The following is a 1,080-nucleotide window of genomic DNA, read 5'->3' as shown; positions in this document are numbered from 1 at the left end:
ACTCCCACAAAAATCTAAAAAAAAATTTAAAAATTTGCCAAAATTTTAAACGTTGTCCTTTTTTTCTTTTAATAGGTTTTGAACTTTTTTGTTTTTTAAAAAGGTCTATTTGTTTTCTTTTGCCCTAAAAAAAAAATTTTCTTCTCCCTTTTTTTCACCCTCCTTTTCCGCCCCCTTTTTTTTTTTCCCCTTTTCCCTTTGAAAACTCCCCCCTCCCCCTTTTTTTCCCCCCCCATCTTTCCCCCTAAAAAAACCCCCAAACCCCAAAAAAAAGGAAAAAAGCGTCCCAACCCCCGTTTCTTAACCTGCAGGTTTCCTCATCAATTTTGCAACCCGGGCGGTTCACCTCAGCCGCCCCACCATTGCGTCCCCAAACTAAACCCACTTTTTGATTTAAGCAAACCCGGTTATAGACACTTGGGTCAAAGGCTGTAGAAAACCGACTCCGATGGCAAGACTTACTCTCGGGTTTTCCTGCATCGTCTCTTGGGCGTTGAAAGGGGGTTTTTAGGTTCAGAGTTTTGCTTTGGTTTGTTTTTCATGCGGGAATGGAATGGGTTTGTTTGTTTTTTGTTGTTGATATAAAAGATGATAAATATAAGAAACGAAATATCAACCATGATAATAGTGACATTTGGGGAAAGAGATCATAGACGAATTCTTAAAGGATAAAAATGATGAAATGACGGTAAAAAGTCGTGAAACAAAAGTTAAATTAAATTAAAAAATAGTAATACCCAAAGATGATGATGAGATGAAATGATAAAGATAACGTATATTTTTCATAATCAATACTAAAATAAAAGGGGAAAAATGAAAAAACCCATGGATTGAAAAAAGAACAACCTTAGGTAAAAATCAGAGCACGCGATGCTCACGTGGAACTTTTTCATCTCCGGAAACCGCTCTAGCTGTTCAGCCTCGGTATTTTCATGAATATAAATGACGTCAGAGTGCGTGAATGTCACCGCTTTTTAATTTTTCGGTGTGCTCATTTTCCGCTATTCTTTTCTTTAATCCAGGGAAGGTATGTTGACAGAAAAGATGATTGTGAATGTTTGATTCTATATTAATGTTTGG

The 1,080-nt window shown here is 36.7% G+C and overlaps 1 protein-coding gene across 1 annotated transcript in view; it reads left to right on the top strand.

Annotated features, from left to right (window-relative positions):
- LOC119591775 (sodium-independent sulfate anion transporter-like) overlaps positions 1-1,080 on the top strand; it is a 31,961-nt gene that overhangs the window by 14,105 nt on the left and 16,776 nt on the right. Inside the window, exon 4 of the mRNA XM_037940521.1 lies at positions 312-340. Within this exon, the coding sequence (XP_037796449.1) occupies positions 312-340 (29 nt within the window). The remainder of the gene's footprint in view (positions 1-311; positions 341-1,080) is intronic.

The sequence above is a fragment of the Penaeus monodon genome, chromosome 29 (assembly GCF_015228065.2).
Source record: "Penaeus monodon isolate SGIC_2016 chromosome 29, NSTDA_Pmon_1, whole genome shotgun sequence".
NCBI lineage: Eukaryota > Metazoa > Arthropoda > Malacostraca > Decapoda > Penaeidae > Penaeus > Penaeus monodon.
Note: the sequence above shows the minus strand (reverse complement) of the source record. Positions and strands in the feature narration are given on the sequence as shown.